The 18,641-nt window shown below is 37.3% G+C and overlaps 2 protein-coding genes and 1 long non-coding RNA gene across 7 annotated transcripts in view; 2 read left to right on the forward strand and 1 right to left on the reverse strand.

Moving 5' to 3' along the window:
- The window catches only part of PRKAA1 (protein kinase AMP-activated catalytic subunit alpha 1), a 43,780-nt gene extending 35,814 nt beyond the window's left edge, over nt 1–7,966 (forward strand). For all 3 annotated transcript variants that reach the window (XM_060009547.1, XM_060009548.1, XM_060009549.1), the window contains 4 exons: nt 1,398–1,622; nt 4,589–5,075; nt 5,188–5,314; nt 7,714–7,966. In XM_060009547.1, the coding sequence (XP_059865530.1) occupies nt 1,398–1,622; nt 4,589–5,075; nt 5,188–5,314; nt 7,714–7,958 (1,084 nt within the window). In that variant the 3' untranslated portion in view covers nt 7,959–7,966. The remainder of the gene's footprint in view (nt 1–1,397; nt 1,623–4,588; nt 5,076–5,187; nt 5,315–7,713) is intronic.
- Nucleotides 1,838–13,900, reverse strand: LOC138414045 (uncharacterized). 2 transcript variants are annotated; one of them, XR_011246429.1, is made up of 3 exons: nt 13,764–13,900; nt 7,844–7,893; nt 1,838–3,194 (listed from the first exon to the last, which is right to left on the reverse strand). It is a non-coding gene; the product is annotated as an uncharacterized lncRNA (long non-coding RNA). The 2 variants fall into 2 exon arrangements; XR_011246430.1 differs by lacking the exon at nt 1,838–3,194 and adding an exon at nt 7,373–7,631.
- A 211-nt stretch (nt 13,901–14,111) lies between these two features.
- The window catches only part of TTC33 (tetratricopeptide repeat domain 33), a 32,121-nt gene continuing 27,591 nt past the window's right edge, over nt 14,112–18,641 (forward strand). Inside the window, exons 1-2 of one of the 2 annotated variants that reach the window (XM_060009550.1) lie at nt 14,112–14,198; nt 16,761–16,982. In XM_060009550.1, coding sequence (XP_059865533.1) covers nt 16,762–16,982 — 221 coding nt within the window. In that variant the 5' untranslated portion in view covers nt 14,112–14,198; nt 16,761. The other variant, XM_060009551.1, reaches the window with a different exon arrangement.

The raw sequence follows: 18,641 nt of genomic DNA on the forward strand, positions 1-18,641 counted from the left end.
TTGCTTAGATGAAGAATTAAAAGTGTAATGGGTAGCTTTAATTTTTCAAATTAGCTTTAGCTTTTATGATAACGTGCCTTGGGGAATTGGACTGAAGTATTGATAAAGTCCTCAGATTTTATTTAATTTTCATTCTTTAAATCTTCTAGAGACTGAAATATTTTAAGAATTCTAATCTCTCAATTTACTAACCACCAGCATTGAGAACATGAGGATCTTAGTATAGGGCAGCTGTTCGGATAGTTTAGATGACAGGAAAATTTAATTTTTTGAAGAGTAACTGTTCTTCACTATACTACTGAAAGTGAAAACAAAGAAGCTAAAGTTTGTTTACTAGTTTTTATAATTAACTTTTAATAACTTTTCATTCAAACCATGTTTCTTTGTTTGAATGTCTTACATCCTGATTAATTTAGAATGCAGAAATAGAGTAGTATTTTCTTTCTATTTTCATAAGCTTGCTTGCCTAGACTGCTCAGAGAAATTATATTTGTGTTAAGGCATGGTTATGAGTAAGGCAGAAATATCTAATTTTAGATTTATCAAGGTTCATCATTACCTTTTTATACTAACTTAATGTTTAAATTATTATTTCATGGGGGTTGTCTATTTGGGGAAGAAAACAATTTAGGATCTGGATACTGGGGGCAGTGTTAATTAAATAAACAAAAAGAAATGTAATTGTGCATATATGTAATGGGCCATTACTGAAGTCTAATTTTCCCAGTTTGGATAAGGTCCTTCTGTGAGGTCTAGATGTATGGAAACTTTTACTTTCAAAATAGTATATATTGATCAGTTCAATAATTTATTTGACCAATTTAAAGAAATCCTTCCCTGAAGCCAGACTTTGAATGGGTTATCTAATTAGTCAGTAGCTAGTTAAGTCAGTGGGTTACAGTGTATTGCAAATAAGAGTTTCAAATCTTCTGCGAATTAGTTAGCTGGGCTTCATTCTACAGCCTCAGGCCCCTTTTACCTTGGTATGAGGTATGAGGGTTATTTCAGAGAGTGGCTTTAGAGTCAGAACATTCTCACTTGATGAAAGATCACTTAATCTCTCCTCTGTAACCAAAAAACAATGGTTTTAAATTCAGTAATGATATGTTTGTTCAAAGTTTGGCCCTATTGATTGGATATCATGAGGACCCTTGTGAGGTAGTATGGACAGAATTTTAGCTATAGTTTGTAACTTAAAAAAATTCTTAATTTTTGTTTTCAAAGATAATACTGATAGAATTAGTATAGAATCTGTATGTGTAGTACACAGCAGTGACTTATAGAAACCATATTCTGACTAATAATTCTTTATGAAGTATCTATATTTAAAATGATTAATTGATTTACTCTTTAAGTTACTAATGATTGTTTAATCCAATTGATATTTCCTGTTACAGATTGTATGCTGGTCCAGAGGTAGATATATGGAGCAGTGGGGTTATTCTCTATGCTTTATTATGTGGAACACTTCCATTCGATGATGATCACGTGCCAACTCTTTTTAAGAAGATATGTGATGGGATCTTTTATACCCCTCAGTATTTAAACCCTTCTGTGATTAGCCTTTTGAAACATATGCTGCAGGTGGATCCCATGAAGAGAGCCACAATCAAAGATATCAGGTGATAAAGCAACTTGATTATCAGATCTAATAGTATCAGTGATATAAGTGAAAGAAAATTTTGCAGAACAGTATGTACAATGTAATCCTGTTTTTATGTTAAAAATAGTGTATAGACTCATTTATTTTATTTTGATATTTAAGAACACATACTAACCCGGCTGCTTTAGGGAAGTAAGATTGGTAGGAGGAAGGGCTTTCACTTTTTTGCTTTTGTTTCTTTATTTGTTTTGAAATTGTAGCAGTGAACATTATATTACTTTTTTTTTTATTCCATACATCTACAAAGTTGCTTTAATGAAATTCTGAATACAATATTTTTTATTAAAGTAAATGTGTATACTGTAACTAAAATAGAGGGGAATTCACTCTTAGCTAAGTATTATAATAATATACTTGGGGTTCAGTAAGGAAAATATAATCTCTTCTAGGCATTTCAAACAGGATAATATCTGATCAGAAAAATAGGTGCTTACAAAATAAGGTGGAGGAGTTAAAGTCAGAAGTGGGGGAAGGGTGCTTTGATCTGTCAGTTTTGTCACTCCTCACTAGTTCTTAGGACACCAGTAAGTTACTTTTTTTTTTAACTTTTTTTTAAATTCAAACAGAAAGTCACAAAAATTATAATCATCCTCATCAGTTCACTCAGTCCCATGTAATTATTATTTTTTTATCTTGATCTTTTGTTAGCACTTTTATGAATTCATCAGTTTTCCATTAGAGTTCTGAAAATGCTTATTCATTCAGTTCAGCAGTATAGTCAGTTACCAGAAACCTGAACTTGTCAGTGTATTACTTTTTTTTTTTTTGCGGTACGCGGGCCTCTCACTGTTGTGGCCTCTCCCGTTGCGGAGCACAGGCTCTGGACGCGCAGGCTCAGCGGCCATGGCTCACGGGCCCAGCCGCTCCGCGGCACGTGGGATCTTCCAGGACCGGGGCATGAACCCGTGTCCCCTGCATCGGCAGGTGGACTCTCAACCACTGCACCACCTGCGAAGCCCAGTGTATTACTTTTTAATTTAAAAAAAGAGCTAATAAAAAGGACCCTGGTTGGGTATTAGATTTGGTAGTGATTCTTTAAGATTTTCTATAGTATGCTTCACGTTTGACTTTTACATATTCTCATGGGGACTAATATTTTTTCATAGTAAATTTCTGTGTTGCTATTTGAGTTCTGATCTTATAAATTATCATATTTTTCCCTTTTGTTCATCTCAGGGAATGAGAAAATTTTGATTCAATCAATGACATGTTTGTTTTTGTAGTAGTATACATTGAATTACATATGAAATTACTGTTTTGTAGGTAAAAAAGTCCATCAATTTTACCAGTTGCATATGGTTCCACGGAATAGTTTAAATAAGGCAAAAGTGATGATGACAAATCTCCTTCTCAAATTTGGGCAGGTCATTTCTGATGAAGATTTTTTAAAAAACTGCAAACTTTGTTTCTTCTACCATCATTTTTCTTTCCTTTTTTTCCCTTATGGAAATTTCTCTTTTGGTCTTCTAACTGCTAGACAGCACACTTCTCTGAGATGGAGGGCGAAGGAAGAAAGAAATCAGACGTATATCTGGGAATAGTAAAGAAGAAAGCATTAGGATAATGAAGAAGAAAGAAAGATCATATGTAGAACTTAAAGCTTGATTCCTAAAATAGATAATTAATAAGGACCTACTGTATAGCACAGGGAACTCTACTCAATACTATGTAATGACTTATATGGGAAAAGAATCTAAAAAAGTGGATATATGTATATGTATAACTGGATTCACTGTGCTGTACGGCAGAAAGTAACACAACATTGTAAATCAACTATATTCCAATTAAAAAAAGAAGAAAAGAAAAAAGCTTCATTCCTTTCCATTTACTCCATATGCTGCAGACTAGCTAAAAAACAGACTGTGAGTGGCGGGGCATGACTTTACCACTAGAGGAGAAGGACTAGTCATTCTGTAAAATTTATATTTCAGACTATCTTAGTGATAGCTTTTTCTTGTGTTTTACATGTTTTTTCCAATTTAAATGAAATATGTGACAATTGGAAAAGACTTAGAAAACACGAAAAAAATTAGAGAAGAGAATTAAACTGATTTTTAATTCCATTACCCAGAATATAATCATTGTTCTTTTGGGTGTTTTCCTCTCTTAATGTTTTTAGTTTTAGCATATTTTTTTTACATAGTTCAAGTCAAAAATATCCTTTTATATATGAAGTTAGGAAATCCTCAGTTCCTTCATTAAAATAAGGGGATATTATCTTCACAGAGTTGTTTGAAAATGAGGTGAGATAATATATATGAAGTGTTTAGCCCAAAATCTACCACATAGTAAGCACTCAATGAATAACAGTTGTCTATTTTTGTTGTTGTTATATATTTTGTCACTTAACATTATATCCAAAGAGTATTATAATGAATCCACAGACTAATTTTGTTCTCTTTCTGAGCTGGAAATAACATGGTCTTTGCCATTGCCATTTGTTCCAAAACTTTGAAGTGTAGACACTTTGTTTCTGGTTGCTCCAGCAGTGTTTTCTCCCTCTTAAAATCAGAGGAAGGCTGGAGAATTTCCCTTAACATATACAATGAAATGTGAGCCAGAAGAGGAAAATCTCAGTTTTAAAAAAATGATAGGGCTTCCCTGGTGGCGCAGTGGTTGAGAGTCCGCCTGCCGATGCAGGGGACACGGGTTCGTGCCCCGGTCCGGGAAGATCCCACATGCCGCGGGGCGGCTGGGCCCGTGAGCTATGGCCGCTGAGCCTGCGTGTTCGGAGCCTGTGCTCTGCAACGGGAGAGGCCACAACAGTGAGAGGCCCGCGTACCGCAAAAAAAAAAAAAAAAAATAATAATAATAATACAGTATGAGTATAAATATAAATGAATTCATATCCTAAATTCCCCCAAACTGTTACTTTCAGTCTCATCTCTCCTAGAAGTCCTTCTGACCCCTGCCATTTTCTCTCAGGGAACATGAATGGTTTAAACAGGACCTTCCAAAATATCTCTTTCCTGAGGATCCATCATATAGTTCAACCATGATTGATGATGAAGCCTTAAAAGAAGTATGTGAAAAATTTGAATGCTCAGAAGAGGAGGTTCTCAGCTGCCTTTATAACAGAAATCACCAGGACCCTTTGGCAGTTGCCTACCACCTCATAATAGACAACAGGAGAATAATGAATGAGGCCAAAGATTTTTACTTGGCAACAAGCCCACCAGATTCTTTTCTCGATGATCACCACTTGACCCGGCCCCATCCTGAAAGAGTACCATTCTTGGTTGCTGAAACACCAAGGGCACGCCATACCCTCGATGAATTAAATCCACAGAAATCCAAACACCAAGGTGTAAGGAAAGCAAAATGGCATTTGGGAATTAGAAGTCAAAGTCGCCCAAATGATATCATGGCAGAAGTTTGTAGAGCAATTAAACAACTGGATTATGAATGGAAGGTAAGAAAGAAAGAGCATTCTGATTATTAGCACATTTGACAAACCTGTAGTCTATATAATGTTTTCTAGAAGAATTCCTTTTGACTTTGTTTTTCTCCATACCATATGCTAGGTTGTAAACCCATATTACTTGCGTGTTCGAAGAAAGAATCCTGTGACAAGTACATTCTCCAAAATGAGTCTACAGTTATACCAAGTGGACAGTAGAACATACTTATTGGATTTCCGTAGTATTGATGGTATGTACGTCACACAGAACAACATAGATGACATATTAGACCTTTTTACCTAATTTGGCATTTTAGTAAATCTTTGATTCTTTTGAAGCTTCTTGAATTGTTCCTAGTAATTCAATAGCAAAAGAACATAGAATATAAGATTTTGTGCCTTTGTTGACGTGAACATTTGTGTATCTTGTGAATAGTTTATTGTCCTTTTAAGATTATCTTCTAAAATCCTTAAAGCCTGATACAGCCTGATCCTAAAGTGACAGTTCCTTCTACATTTCTGTTTTTTGTAGTTCATTTTGGTAAGATAAAATATTTTATTTAGAATAAATGTTGACTTCTAGTAAATGGTGCAAAATCATACCATGGTTTGAAATGTACATTAATTCAGGTCTCCCATACATATACACTCTTTTTTTTTTTTTTTTTTTTTTTTGCGGTATGCGGGCCTCTCACTTCTGTGGCCTCTCCCGTCGCGGAGCACAGGCTCCAGACGCGCAGGCTCAGCGGCCATGGCCCATGGACCTAGCCACTCCGTGGCACGTGGGATTTTCCCGGACAGGGGTACGAACCCGTGTCCCCTGCATCGGCAGGCAGACCCTCAACCACTGCGCCACCAGGGAAGCCCTGACTCTTAAAACTAATTTACCTTATCTACTAAAAAGCCTGATGGAACACATTTGACTCATAATTCAAATAAATATCAATAATAATTCTACCCCAGCATTATGAAAGGCTATAGCTGTGTGTGTGTGTGTATATATATACATATATATATACGTATATATATATGTATATATAAATGTTCTCTCACAAACAGAATCTTTTTTAAAAAATAATTAATTATTTTTGGCTGTGTTGGGTCTTCGTTGCTGCGCGTGGGCTTTCTCTAGCTGCAGCAAGCAGGGGCTACTCTTCATTGTGGTGCGCGGGATTCTCACTGCAGTGGCTTCTCTTGTTGCGGAGTGCGGGCTCTAGGAGTGCCAGCTTCAGTAGTTGTGGCACATGGGCTCAGTAGCTGTGGCTCGCGGGCTCTAGAGCACAGGCTCAGTAGTTTTGGCACACGGGCTCAATAGTTGTGGCTCGTGGGCTCTAGACAGCAGGCTCAGTAGTTGTGGCGCACGGGCTTAGTTGCTCCGCAGCATGTGGGATCTTCCAGACCAGGGCCTGAACCTCTGTCCCCTGCATTGGCAGGTGGGTTCTCAACCACTGCGCCACCAGGAAAGCCCCCCAGAACCTTTAATTAAGTAGAAGTTTATGGCAATTCTTCATTGGTCAAATCAATTGAATTAAGATATGTTGCCACTTTTGTTCATTTAAGATTATATGGAATTATTAGACGAGATTTACCTGTGAATTTTTTGTCTTCTTTGTAAACTCCAAGATAGTACCTACATAGTATCAGAAAGACACAGTTTTGAGCTATGATATGTTGGCTAAACCTGTTTGTCTATGTCTAGATGGTATTTTTCTTCTAACACTTACTAACGCAGTCTGAGATACAGAATGGGTTTTATTTTTTTCCGTTGTATTTGGATTGAATTCATGAACCTTGGGGCTTCCCTGGTGGCGCAGCGGTTCAGAGTCCGCCTGCCGATGCAGGGGACAGGGGTTCGTGCTCTGGTCCGGGAGGATCCCACATGCCACGGAGCGGCTGGGCCGGTGAGCCATGGCCGCTGAGCCTGTGCGTCCGGAGCCTGTGCTCTGCAACGGGAGAGGCCACAACAGTGAAAGGCCAGCGTACTGCAAAAAAAAAAAATCATGAATCTTAGGTTTATTAGTACCTGGGTTTACCAATTGAATGGACATTTACTGTTTTTATATTGTGTTCCCAACTTAGGTTTTCCTTGATTTTTGTTCATTGGAATTGTTCTTTTATAAGATCTTAAATCAAATATGAAGACAAAGTGGGAGAATGAAGAGCACCAAGATGAGAGTAGGAGACTTGGGTTCTAGATTTACCTCTCTGTTCATTTGTCACTTAACTCTTAAGGGGTTTATGTTTTCTTATCAATAAAATGAGGAGTTAAATGAGATGATTTCCAGGGTTGAAATTTTAAGTGCATTTATTCTATGATTTTAATATAGAAAGATTGACTTTTATTGCTAGGGAATGATGTTTATTAAGCCTCATTATTAGTTTATTGGGCTCTCTTAATCCTGGATTGCAAGACTGATGAGTAGCCAAATATGTACCCAATCTTAATAAGTCATTAGGGGAATACATTGCTGTGTGTAAAAAAGGCAAGTGGCATAATACAGATTCATTGCTTCTATTTTAGGAGGTATTCAAAGTAAACATGCTCTTGATAGCTGGTCAGTGATCTCACTAAAAGAAGCAAATTAAATACTATTAAAATTTTCAGGAGGGTGTCATGGATTATAATAAATTGAATTTTCTTTTTACCCAGATGAAATTACTGAAGCCAAATCAGGGACTGCTACTCCACAGAGATCGGGCTCAGTTAGCAACTATCGAGCTTGCCAAAGGAATGATTCAGATGCTGAGGCTCAGGGAAAATCCTCAGAAGCTTCTCTTACCTCATCTGTAACGTCACTTGACTCTTCTCCTGTTGACTTAACTCCAAGACCTGGAAGTCACACAATAGAATTTTTTGAGATGTGTGCAAATCTAATTAAAATTCTTGCACAGTAAACCTAAAACTTTGCTTATTTCTTTGATAGCAATAAGCATGCATAATAAATCATAGCCAAATGCTTCCATTTATAATCAAGTTATACATAATTATAACTGAGGGTTGGCCTTTCGGAATGCAGTTTGCACAGGGACTGGAACATGATTAATAGTTAAAAGCATAATGTGCAGAAATGAATTACGATAATTTTGTTCATTGTTCAGTAGGCATATAGAATAATATAATATACACAATGAATTATAGATCTCTCAGGCTCACTTGATTTTTGGCTATTTTATATTTAGTGTATACAGGGCTTTGTCAAATATTAATTTACCATAAAGGCCTTCATATATTAATTACGTGTTGATGTGTTATATATTTGCTTCATAAATTCATTCAATAAATATTTGCCTAGAATCCCCAGGGAACTTTATAGGTGATTTTGTTTTCTGGGCTCCTTAAATAGCAAGTATCTTCAACAGTAGGGACAGCCTGGATGATTCTTCCATATCCCCTCCTTAATATTCTTCTTATTCTGTAGTATATGGTAAGTCACCTTAAAGATATTGGACACATTTAAATTTTTTTCTTTCATTTGTTAAGTCCAAAAACACACAGAACTTATATATTCAGATACTCTAGGCACTAAGTTTAATTTTACAATTTGTCCCACTATATTCTGTACATAAATTGCTCTTTTTGTCACAAGAGCTGTGTTGCATATACTGTAAATAAATCATGCTGGTTTTGCCAATATCACAAAGTCCTCTGCTCATCATGTCAGTCAGTATTAAATGTATGCAAAAATTTCTAGTCATTCAATCATGTATCTTTTAAATTGATTCAGTGCATAGAACATGTCTTGCAAACTATTTAAATGCTCAGATATGACTTTTTTTCCTAGACTTCATTATGGACATTTTTTAAAAGAGAAGTTGAAAGGCTGTAAGGTGATCACATGTGTATCTACCACTTAGATTCAACATTTGTTAACATTTTGCCATATATGCTTTATCTATATCTGTATATAGATACAGTTATATATATGTGTGTGTGTGTGTGTGTGTGTGTGTGTGTGTGTGTGTGCGCTTTTTCCCCTGAACCATTTGGATTTTGCAGATATAGTCATCATCCCTCAACACTTAAAGCATCTCCTAAAAAAATGATGACATTCTCCTAAAAAAACCCATAATACCATTAAAAATTAATAATTCTCTAATGCCATCTAATCATGCATATTTAGATTTCCCCTGTTGTACTACAAATTTATTTCAAACCAGGCTCCAATTAATGTTTATACATTGCATTTGGTGTCTCCTTCATCAGCTATTACTTTATTATTGTTTTGATAAAATATGGAACAGATCAGTTAGTTCTTCTAAATAGTAACATTTGCTTTGGATTTTAATTACTTTTTAAAATGTAGCATTATGGAAACTGCCTAAAGTTGCTTAATCTTCCTAAGAACTCTGATTTATACTTTCTTTCTCTTGCTCTTAGTATAATGCATTACATAATAGGTGTAAGAAAAAAATTGTCACCTCAGATAAAATTCGTATCATGTGTATGGTAATAAAAAATTACTGTGTCACCCATAATTGCCTTATACTATATTTTAACTTCAAGAAGAAGTTTTTGGTGTTATTTTTCCATTGCAATGGAACTATCTTTTTTTCTCTTTTAGGACTCTTTGTATTGTAGTATTGTTTTTGGCACCTCTGTAACCAGATGATAATGTACTCAAATGTCATGATAGCTCGCATAGTTACTGTAGTTGTAGATTTGGCTCCAGTACCCCTAGAAACATGCACTGAATTCAAAAGAAAAACCTTGCTTCCTTTTGTCCAGGGCTTATTCTATTCAACTTAGAATCTGAAAGCTGTATACAATTATAGGAGTTCCATTTAAATATAAGTTCAAACTGTATTTATAACTTGTATGTGGCCCTCTGTTTTGAGGATATTGACTTCATGTAGGCTCTAAATGCAGCATTATGTTCCTAATGTTAAGAACAGAAGACTGTATTTTTAAAGCTACAGATTTGTATATAGAACTAAGACATCGTTGTAATGTCTCTATAACCTGTTGTGGGGAGCAGGGAAAAAAAGAGGAACCAATGAAATAGGACCTTCTAAAAACTGTTAATTTTGTAAACTGCTTCTTTTAAGTTATTGTGGTTCCTTTTAGTTACTGAGTTTTATTTTGAAGATATTTAAATATTGCACTTGTACAAATAGTATAATAAATGCACAGACTATTGCAGTAAATTCTTTTTTTAAGCTGGGATATTTGAAATGACAACTTTTGGTTGAGTATGTCAAGGTTGCATCAGAATTTTCAGAAATTTACTGTGGTTTGCAAATTCTTACTAACTGAAGATGTAAGGGAGTCAATGCAAATGATTAAATGATTTTTAATCTTTTTTTATTATCTTTTCAGCAATTTATATTTTTTGTGATTTTATGCAACCATATTTTTACTTTGTCTTGACAACTGAAAGATGTATAAGGTTTTTGCCAGAAATGTACTGTATACATAGTTTTAAATATAACAGATTTTACTGATATGTAAAATTTTTGCCATTAAAATAAATGATTTCTCACTGAGAGGAACTTTTCTACCAGGTTGGGGGATATGGGAGCTTAATATATCATATCTAATTTAAAATAATTTCACTGAAATAAACTCCATTGCTTTTACTTTGATTATATTTTTTCTTTGGATGGTTCTGTAGTTTTTCAGAGTTTTAAATGATTTTGTACAAAAAGTCCTGCCCTCTCACCCTGCCCCCCCCGCTACTTTTTGACCTTGTAGTGATACCATTCACACTGAATTAATGACCGGTGGACTATGGGTGGATGTAGAACTCCATGAACCTTTGGAATGAAAGAAAAAAAATGTATTTAAATCTTTTCCCTTTAACTCTTTCCATCTCCCCCATCCACAACAGAAATCATATTTTCTTCGTGAGTTCTCTTCACGAGATGAATGAAAGTCCACATAAAACATAACTATAAATTGGTAGTATGGTAGAAATCAATCTTTGTGGTACAATATTTCTGAGACTTGTTCATGTATGTCTTGACCAGAGTATATTTAAGGATACAATTTCAAATACTTTGATTTGGAAAACGGATAATAAAGAAAAACATCATTTTTCATCGGCTTACAATGTGCTTAACTTTTTTAACTTCTGGGAAAACTACATGGAAAAAAAAAAAGGCACTTGTTATGGCTGACCATCTGTGCACTTTTTAAACAATGTGCCTAAAGTATAGTGCTTGAACAGATTTCAGCACTTAAACGTGGTGATTTTTGTCTCATCTAAATTAGTGAGTTTTTGTTTCATCTAAAAATTAACCACCTGAACAAAATATTAAGTTATATACAATAAAAATCAGAGCAATTATCTTTGGCTGCTAACATTAGATTTGGTTAGTATTCCACTCCTGTTAGAATTCAATCAGTATGAAATCTTATACGGCGTTGTTGGCAGGGCTTGTGTTAGATTGCTGACATTCTGAATCCTTAAAATAGCTTGATAATTTTAACAGAACACAGTACTAGACTGTTATGAACAGCACATAGATTGTTCTTTTAGGGAACTTAATTACTCTTAAGTAACCTGACTGAACAAAATTGTACAAGAAATTCTCTTGTCTGAAAAATAGTTATTGAACTGTTCTATTTATTGTAAACAAATGGGCTGTTCTATTTATTGTGGATGACAATAAACGTTAACTATGACAAATGTAGAGGATTTCTAGCAACTTGGAAGATGATCATGTTGTCTATACAGACAGCATAGGAAATTATTAAATATATAAATAGATGCATTATGATCACAGACCAAAGTAAGTAGGAAAGTGGTGGGTGAAGTGTGAAAACTTAGTGTTGGAGGTCGCCTTTACTAGGGTAGAGTGGATCAAGATTAAGTTATTTGAGAGATTTAGGAAAGACTCCTTTTAGAAAGGGGTACAGCTTCGAGCACCGTTTAATTATTTTACTCTGCAAACTATATCCCCTCATAAGGCAACTATGAACCAAGCACTATGAATGTGACCATAAGGCATAAATCCTGCTCTGAATGCCTTGTTAGGGAGATATATATTTTTTAAAGAGTTTTATAGAGGTATAACATATACAGAAAAGTGCACAAATCATAAAATATTTGGCTTGATGTATTTTCAGTGTTTTAGGTTTGCAATGAACATGGCCATGTAAACCTCTAACCCAGATGAAGTAACATTGCCATCACCTTAGTAGTGTCTTTTTTATTAATATCAGAAGTGATATAATATCAGAAGTGGTATACTATCACTTCTGCCCTATCCTACAGGCCACACAGAACAATCCTGGTATGATGTAGGAAGGAACTACACAAGAGTATGAATGCCAGGATTAGAGATCATAGGTGGCTATCTTGGAGGTTGGCTACCATAATTGCATATTGCTCATTTTGAAAAAACTGGTTCACTTCCACAGTTCTTACCAATGTTGAAACATTTAATCCAACAATATAAATAAAAATCGCATCTGATACCACCACTGATCTCACTGGAAAAATCTGAAAGTACTGGGAAGCTGGCAAGCTCACTGTGGCAAATACATGTTTTCCAGAATGATGATTTTTGCTTAAATTCTTGAATTTTATTGGTAACTGTCGATTGTTTTCCTTGATGCAACAGGCTCCCTTTGTTCATTTTCACGAAAAGGCCTGTCAGACCCAAGCCTGAAAACCAGCAGGGGTGTCAGCCCTTCTAAGTAAAAATTGTATTCCACAAAAAAAGCATCTACTTCAGTTTATAAAGCAATTTCACGAGTGCTTTTATCTTGAGACATCATACTTCAATATACAGCAAAAGTACTTTGTACCTCCCATTTTTGTCACACAATATTAAAAAAAAATGTGTGTACTCAAGGGTCATTTTAATAAAATAATTTTTACTGCTTCTTCAAGGACATTGAGGGACTGCCTCTTCTTTTTCTTACAATGAGTGTGTACAGTGGTGGAGAATACAATGACTACTAGTACAGCTTGGTAGCATTGCCCTGATTCGGGCTGAGGTGCCAGTGGTTTTAGCCACCATTGCTTTTGCACTCTAAGCGCAAATGTCAACATTGTGAAAAAGGTAAATGATGTCTTCATGTTAGTATGAAAATAGGGATAGTTTTGACTTTAAAAGGATCTTGACGACCCTCAGGTCTGAGGATCACCTTTGGAGAATCCTTGCTTCCTATCAGTGGTTCTCAATGGGGTAGGGCTGAGGGGGTCCATCTTTTTCCCAGGGACATTTTCTCATGTCTGGAGACATTTTTGCTTGTCACAGCTGGTGGGGTGGGAGTGGATGCTAATGGCATCCAGTGGGTAGAGCCCAGGGATGCCGCTAAACACTCTGCCCTGCACAGGAGAGGCCCCCTTCTCCCAACAAAGAATCATCCCGTTGGAAAAGCTACAGCCTTGAGGTTGAGAAAACTGGTCTACAAAAATGATCCACAGCGACATTAAGAAATCAAAACGATCTTAATTTTTCAATTTCCTAAACACTTCCCCGTATTACATGTCCCCACTTTTTTAAAATTTTCAAGACAGCTACTTTCGGGCCATAATTTTTTCTTCTTTAGAGAAATTGAGTCCAACTTTTTGCGGGTTTTTTTCCCCAACGGTTGCGCCACGGTCGTACCCTTTTTCAGTTGGGTTTGCCTCTGTCTTCAGAGTCTGGACGACCTCATCAACTAGGTTGTAAAGTCCTTTAGGGAGGGTCGTGAGTCAATGCTCTGGATTCCCCCCAAATCGTTTTCCCGGGCCTCTTCTCCTTTACCTGCTGACTGGATGGACCTCGTGGTACCGCCAGGGCTGTCCTCTCCGCGCGCACTCAGCCGGCGCAGCCATAGCTTCCCGCGCTTCCGAGTTGTGGAAGCCCACGCGCCGACGCTCTCGTCTGCCGCTAGACGGCGCTCCTTGCCCGGGCGGCCCGGACTACCAGCCTCGGAGGGTAATAATGGGGTGGGGGCGGCCGCAGTGACTTCTGGGATTTGTGGTCCCGGGGAAAGGATTGCGGAAGAGAAAAGCGCTGAGTCGCTTCTTCCCTGCCAGCTTCTCCGGACTGTTCGCACGCCCCATATCGGGCAACCCCCTATCTTGGAACACCCTGCACCTACGGCAAGCAGGCAGGAGGTCAGGCGCGGTAATTTCCGTTTCCGGTGGGCAAAGGGCAAGCGGAATGTAAACACGGGACCCGGGGAGTGGTCATCAGGTAACAGGGGTTACGGGTCTGTGGTGGAAGCGGGAGGAAGTTGAGGAGAGCGAGGCTGGTGGGTCTTGGGGTAACGGGAGAAAGGAGCTTCAGAAGTCGGAGTTGAGGCCCACCGCGGGTGTGGCAGAGCCTGGACGCTACGGTTGGTCACTAGGGACCAGCAAGTCTGGGGATCGGGCCCTCCCTGGCACCCGCGCCCGGGGCGGCTTCCGAGGCGGGCGGTGCGGCTTTGACCCGTCCTGAGCGGCGGGAGGAGCGGAAGCGAGCTGGCTTTGCCCCCAGAGTGGCAGGGGCCCGCGGCCGCGGGCGGGGCTGTGAACTCGCGGGTGACGTCCTGAGCAGTCTTTATGAACTTCGGTCTTCTTTACTGTTGTGCAAAATGAGGGGAAATCGCTAATGCTGTTTTCTCCTGTGCGGTAACATTTTCGGGTAAATCGGTTCTTGAATTCCTCACCTCTGACTACATCCCTATACCCGGAAGGATGCTGTTTTCATTACCTGTTTGTGTTCATCAGGTTTCTCGTCTTGGGTGCTGCATTTTACGTCTCAGTGAAGAGAAGCATTCTCTAGCTTGTGGCAGGGTATAATGTCTGTATTATTAGTTCCCACACTTCTTGGTCCCTCACATTGCCAACTTGGAAACTTGAAGCCAGAAAACGTAATCATCCTCATCCTTGTCTCCTTTACGGACAGTCATAAATACAAGACTTCTTTCTTATCTTGACTTATTTTGTTATCTCGTGAGACCTTCCTAACGATTCATTCTCTCATGTTGTTCTCTTTCTGGGCCTCCGGACTTGTGTTCCTTAGTAACAACACTTACATTTTCAGCCATTTCTTGGTTCTTTCCCTAAGTTACTTGCAGTCATCTTTAAACAGAGGAAACTCATTCTTCTCTATTTTAATGGGTCTGGGGAGAGAGTTTGGCGTTGTCCTGATTCCCTAGTATAGCTTATAATCCATTACTCCTACAGGCTTTTCTAGAAATCTCTGCTCCTGTGGAAAGCATGTGGTTACCCGTATCAACCTGTACATTTCTTGATTGCTGTAATTTTTTGGCACTTTGTCATATTCATTAAGAACTTAGGTACATGACCCACAATTTTCTTACCCCTCCAAAATCTGCCATTATCTTGGGCCTTTCCACGTTAGTGACCTCATAGCCAACCTCAGTTTTTTTGTCTCCTTCATTCTAGTGGTTACTTACACTTTACTGCAGCATGTGTATCAGTGATAAAGATCTTGGTATCTGCTAGAACTCACTTGCTATTTCATTTCTCTCCCTCCCTTACTCCCACAATGCCCATTCTTTGATAGTTTTATGGAGACCTCTGGTTCATTGCTTTTCCTTATCTCTATAGTTGATCAGTCAGTTGATCATAATCTTCTTGGGGTCATAGGCTCCTTTAAGAATGGAATGAAAGCTTAGAGACTCTTGTGCAGGTTGCACACAAGCATATAAAAATGTATATAGAATTCCAAGGGTTTCTCAGTATCTTTAAACCCATCCATGTAACTAGCAAGAGCTCTCGATCCCTCAGCGAATCCCTTCTCTAAATAAATATTTGTTCAATTCTTCCAGGGTTTCCTTTAACTTTGTTCCATTAGTTATGCTGTCTCGCTTAGCCCTTACCTTTGTATATTATTGCAGATTTACAAAATAGTTTAACATTTCTTATCATTCTGATTAACCCTATAGTTCTGTGAATTAAGTCATTTCCTAAGTTTGAATCTTTCAGAAACTTTTTATGGAAAATTTCAAACATATATGAAAGGAGAGAGGAAAGTACAGAGAATCCTGTGTACTCACCACCTAATTTCATCGCTTATCAACTCAAAGCAATCTTTTTATCTATATCTCTCTTCTATTACACTCCCCACTCCTGCTGATTACTTTGAAGCAATTCCTAGATATCGTGTAATTTCATGTAAAATATTTTAATATGTATTCCTAAAAGATAAGCACTCTTTTTGTCAACATAATCGCAATACTGTTATACCAAAAAAAAAGGAGGAACTTCTTAATATTATCAAATATGAAATCATTGTTCTGATTTCCCCTATTATGTCGTAAAGGTTTCCTCCCCATTGGCTTGTTTGAACCTGTAGCTAAGCAAGCTCCACACATTATATTTGATTTGTGTGTTTCTTAACTCTCACTTTTCTTTCTTTCTTGAAGAAACCTGGCAGTTATTTCTTGAAGAAGCCAGTTTTTTCTTTAGTTTCTGTTTCTTGCTGTCTGCATCTCTGACATCTTATTTAGCATGCTCATCTGTATCCCATATTGCTTGTAAACTGGTAGAGGTTTGATCTGATTGAGCTTTAACTTTTGGCAGAAGTACTTCATGGATGCTGCGTCACTTCCATCAGGAGATACAATTGTGGACTTGTCTTTATGATGTTAGCAGCCTTCAGTGATTATTGCCTAGATCCACTATTTTAATTAGGGGTCAAAAAAAGATGACAGTCTAATCCTATTATCCTTTCTTTACCTATTTGTTGGAATATTTCTATAAAAGGCCAAGTTTGAAATTTCAAGCTCTTTCCTTGTCATTTTTCCAGAATGGCTTCCTTTGGATGGAAAAGGAAGATTGGTGAGAAGGTCTCAAAGGTCACTTCCCAGCAGTTTGAAGCTGAAGCTGCTGATGAGAAGGATGCAGTTGAGAATGATGAAGGGAACTGGCTTCATGCCGTTAAACGGAGGAAAGAAATTCTCCTTGAAGGCTGTGCTGAGAAGAGTAAACAGCTGAAGGACGAAGGAGCCACTTTGGCTGAAAATAAAAGGTATGTTTTTAGAGTTTTCTTTTCGAGAACAGTTTTGGCCTTTGGTAGGACAGAATACTCCTCAGATCATCCAGAGAGCTACAGTCAGGCCTTTGTGCCTTTGACTGGTATCTCCCTTGTGGTGCCGAAGAGTTTGAGAAATTAAAAGTAGTGCTGAACAAGAAGCACTTTTTAAAAATTATTTTCTTTGTTCTTTATCTTCCTTTTTCTTTCTTTTTTTTTTCTGTTGGTAAGGATGGTTATAAGATTCCTGTTTATCATTTTTGTCATAATTGAGTCAAAGTTGAGGAACCAGCATTTTTGTTTCTAGGCATGTTATTATTTTTGATTCTGGGAGTAATCTTATTAACTCATTGTAATATAAAACATAAAATAATGCTTAAGCCATAATATATTAGCACCTCAAATTGGGAGTGAATGGTAGACAATAAATCAAGGACAACTAACAGCTTAATGGCCTAATGTTAGATTGTGAATTCTCATTTGCAGTGTTTTAGGCAAAGATTTTTCTCTTGTAGAACTTTGCAAGATTGGCCGTTCTGTCTTAGTCAGAAGAAAACCAACTATAAATTTTCCACGTTTATGAAATCATTTTCAGAACATCCATAAAACATCTTTAGAAATTCCTGTAAATGCCTGTTAAAAGTTCATTAACTTTGTTGTTTTTATCTTTTTCTCTAGACCACACTAGTGTGTAGAAGGGAAAAGCTATTCAGTTATTGCCATGGGATTCCCTATGAATTTCCTGTGGTAGATGAGAGATACCAACTTTGTGTATAAACAAAATAACTCATTTTTTTTTCCTGCATGTCAAAACACTGAGTCATTTCACTGAAATCAGCTGGATTGGATGCTTTATTTTGAATGGAGAACACTGTGAGATGATTAAGTTTTTTAGCTATTTAGCACTTGTTTTGGAGTAATGTATACACAGCTTTAAAAGATAACAGAATTAAAGGAATCTGGTAGAAATGAGTCGTTCGGCTACTCTAAGCCAAAAATAAATAGAAATAATGGTTTAAAAATATCTAAGAGAATATTCGATTGATTGAAAGTAATATAAGGAATAGGAAATAATATAAGGAAGAACAGTGAAGTTAAATTAAGAAAAATAAAACTCAGTCCCTGTCTTCCAAATCAACTTTATCTTAAACCACCATCATTTTCTCTACATTTTTAGCCACATTGGTCTTCCCTGTGTTTTTGAACACAGTTCTTAATACAACTTTGTCTTATGACTCCATCTGAAAAGCTCTTATTTCCTGTGTTCTGATGTCTGTCGTCTTGTCCTTCAGATCTCTGCTCACATGTCCTCTTCTCAGCAAACCTCTCCCTGACTACCCAGCAACCCCGTACTCCCTCTTCCTCCATTACATCAGCCTTTTTTTATTGTTTCTTAAATATTTATTTATTTATTTGACTGCATTGGGTCTTAGTTGCGGCTCGTGGGCTTCTCTAGTTGTGTCGCGTGGGCTTCTCTCTAGTTGTGGCGTGTGGGCTTAGTTGACCCGCAGCATGTGGGATCTTAGTTCCCTGACCAGAGATCGAACATGCGTCCCTTGCATTGGAAGGCCTATTCTTAACCACTGGACCACCAGGGAAGTCATGTTTTTGTTGTTGTTGTTGTTTTTTAAAATTTTTAAACTTCTAGGACTTCCC

This window comes from Delphinus delphis, chromosome 3 (genome assembly GCF_949987515.2).
Source record: "Delphinus delphis chromosome 3, mDelDel1.2, whole genome shotgun sequence".
NCBI classification, from domain to species: domain Eukaryota; kingdom Metazoa; phylum Chordata; class Mammalia; order Artiodactyla; family Delphinidae; genus Delphinus; species Delphinus delphis.